General features: G+C 45.4%; 1 protein-coding gene across 1 annotated transcript; it reads right to left on the reverse strand.

Annotated features, from left to right (window-relative positions):
* Positions 1 to 631: 631 nt before the first annotated feature.
* Positions 632 to 2,532, reverse strand: pou4f4 (POU class 4 homeobox 4). The gene is made up of 2 exons (XM_068047986.1): positions 2,413 to 2,532; positions 632 to 1,555 (listed from the first exon to the last, which is right to left on the reverse strand). The coding sequence occupies exons 1-2, from the start codon at positions 2,530 to 2,532 to the stop codon at positions 632 to 634; spliced, it is 1,044 nt and encodes a 347-aa protein (XP_067904087.1).
* Positions 2,533 to 3,033: the final 501 nt, after the last annotated feature.

The raw sequence follows: 3,033 nt of genomic DNA on the forward strand, positions 1-3,033 counted from the left end.
TTTATTGTTATTTTTTTATTTTTTGCTATTAATATCGTGATAGCGACATTCACTAAACTGAAATGATGTATAAATCATGCAGAGACAGACCTGTGGACTATACAAGAGGTACAATAGAATTAATATGACCCGTTCTTACATCATTAATTGTTTCTGTCTTTTTTTTTAAATGAACTTGACAAGGTAATATGTCACCACCTGCCCCAGCACCGTGCCCACTTCAGCAGTAGTTATACAACCCCGGATCAATGAACTAGTCCAGTTCGCGAATAAAGGTTAAACGCACAGTTCATTCACAGACTATGTACAGCCTATTACAGTAGAAAAGCAAACAGGATATTTTTCACAAGAATGTGATTAAACATTATTCAAGTCTCGTTGAGATTATTTGTTACAGCATGATTGCCAGATAAGTCATCGAAGTCTCATCTAAACCAAGATATAAAGCGTGCTTCTCTCAAACCCGTACAAAATATACACAATTAAAACTCGTTCTTCAGACATATCCTTCCGGCGTGATGATCTCCCTTCCCTCGCTTCGTTTTGTCGGGCAAAACTTAACCAAGAAAACAAAAGTTATTAAATCCTGGTCCGCATCGTCTCAATAGGATACAGCAGTGCACAGAACATCTTAATGTGTGGCGGAAAATTTCATTCGTTTTTGTTTCTGTCTCTGATTACAAAACCACACTCTCACCACATTCTTTTTCAGGTCCAATTTCTCTGCAATTGCCGCGATCTTCTCGGAGGAAGGGCGAGGCTGAACGGCGAAATAAGCTTCCAGGGATCGTTTCTCCGGCGCTGCGATCGAAGTGCGTTTGCGCTTCCTGTCCCCTCCATTGAAGAGCTCGGGTTTGGTCATTTTCTCCCTCTGAGCTCTCTCGGCTTCGTCCAGCCATGCCTCCAGGATGGGCTTGAGCGCAATCATGTTATTGTGCGAGAGAGTCAAGGATTCAAATCTGCAGATTGTGCTTTGACTTAAACAGCCCACACCTGGGATCTTCAGGTTGGCCAAGGCTGACCCAACATCGGCTTGTGTCACTCCAAGTTTGATCCTTCTCTGCTTGAATCTCTCTGCAAAGGACTCGAGCTCCCTGGGATCTGCTTCCCCCTCATTACCGCCCAAGCCGATATGGGCTGACAGGGCGTGGGAATGGGAAATGTTCATAGGCTGATGGTGATGAGGGTGATGTGACATGTGGTTCATCCCAGGCATGTGTGCATGGGGATGTGATGGCGTGGAGCCCACTTCAGGTCCTGCCATCCCACTCAGGGAAAGACCAGAGTTCAGGTGGTCCAGGAGGTCTCCTTCCAGGCCTTGAGCTGACTGATGATGGTGGTGGTGGTGGTGGTGATGGGGGTGCGAGGTCAGGACCGCCGGATGGGGGAGATGTACAGAAGAGGAGGTCGGAGTGCAGGACACGCTGGTCATGGTATGGTAGGTGACATCTGGCTTGAATGGGTGATTTTTCTGTGATACAATATCCACAGCTGCCAGGGCTTCGGCTCGGGACAATAAAGTTTCATCGAATCCGGCAAAAATATTGCCTTGCAACTGCAAAGGAAAAGCACAGTGTGTTATTGTAAGCACCCCGGTCAACAGAGAGAAGAGAGCGGTTGCTCAAACCATAGCATTAGAGTCTTCGCGAATTCGCTAGCGACAAGGACATCTCACTGGTAGCCCAGTAGTTTCAATGAATGTTATTCTATGTGTCTTTTCATAATTATTGTTGCGTTCTTGACAATCCATAGTTAGCGGATCTCTTTAATCCAACGGCACAGCAACATTTAATCAATTGTGGAAATAAACAAAAAAGGAGAAACAATTGTTTTGGTGGGGTCGGCGCGTGGATGTGGGAGTATTTATTAAGATTTAATGCCCCACGAGGAGATTGTCAATTCGTACAATAATGTTTTATGCAATTTACAAAACGATAAAAGTAGTGAAAGATGTTACAAACATTACAAACCCCATCACCACACAGCGCACGTACATCTCGCCTAACACGGGATGTAAAGGGACACATATAGCACCGATTCAAAATAATCTTCATGACAACCACACAGTCTGAATACCTCGGCTCTTACTTCTGGGTCTCCCTTTGCTGCAATTTCATTATTGACATCCTGCTTCGTGAGGCTGCCAAAATAGACATTATACCAATGACACTAACCCATCACTGGAGACCTCAAGCCGTCTCCTCATAAATAACTTAAATAAGAAAGTTAAAAATACAATTACTTCAAATGCCCAAACAAATTGACAGAGCTCCAGATAAGAATTGTAATCAACTAAACGATTTCTTCTAAAACTAGCGTATTTGAATACTTTAGATAGCATTTTGTTGGTAGGCGATGAGTGAGCGCTCTGTGGCTTTGTGCGGCCGTTGGGAAGGTTTGACGAGCACTTACCGGAGGAGTGGGTAGACAAGCTCTCCTGATAGCCTCGGTGCTCGAGTGCAGAGTCGTGTATTTGGGCTCATGCAAGATGGGGTGCATGCCGAACGGCTGCTTGCTGTTCATGGACATCATGTTTACATGTGGGTCATGTGCAGGTGAGCGCTGAACTGGCGCTGTCCCTATCATCCGACTGTCGCTGAGTTATACCCGCGCAGGCTGCAGGACACGCCGCCCGGGCCGCCCCTCGGCCCCGATCATTGGTACAGAACGGTCTGACCTGCAGGCGGTCTGCTGGATCCGCCCATCCAGCCTCATCATTGGCTCAGTCTGGCTCAAACCGCTCCTTCCAGCGGTTTCTGTCTCTCGGATGAAATTGGATGAATGTTAGTTCTGACACAAGAGTACGGCATAAACCTGCTTACTGATGTTTTGGGGAATTTGTCGCAAATACTTATCACTGTTTATTTTAAACCCTCTATGTGCATGTGCATGTGTGGTGGACATTGATTCAGCATTCCCAAACTATCATTTAACTGCGATGCATTAGAACAAACACATAATTAATTGGATCCTCGCTTTGTGATAATAAAGTCTCAATTCTGATAAGCTCTTAAAACGGGGAAAGAGCACTTT

This window comes from Heterodontus francisci, chromosome 15 (assembly GCF_036365525.1).
Source record: "Heterodontus francisci isolate sHetFra1 chromosome 15, sHetFra1.hap1, whole genome shotgun sequence".
Classification (NCBI taxonomy): Eukaryota; Metazoa; Chordata; class Chondrichthyes; order Heterodontiformes; family Heterodontidae; genus Heterodontus; species Heterodontus francisci.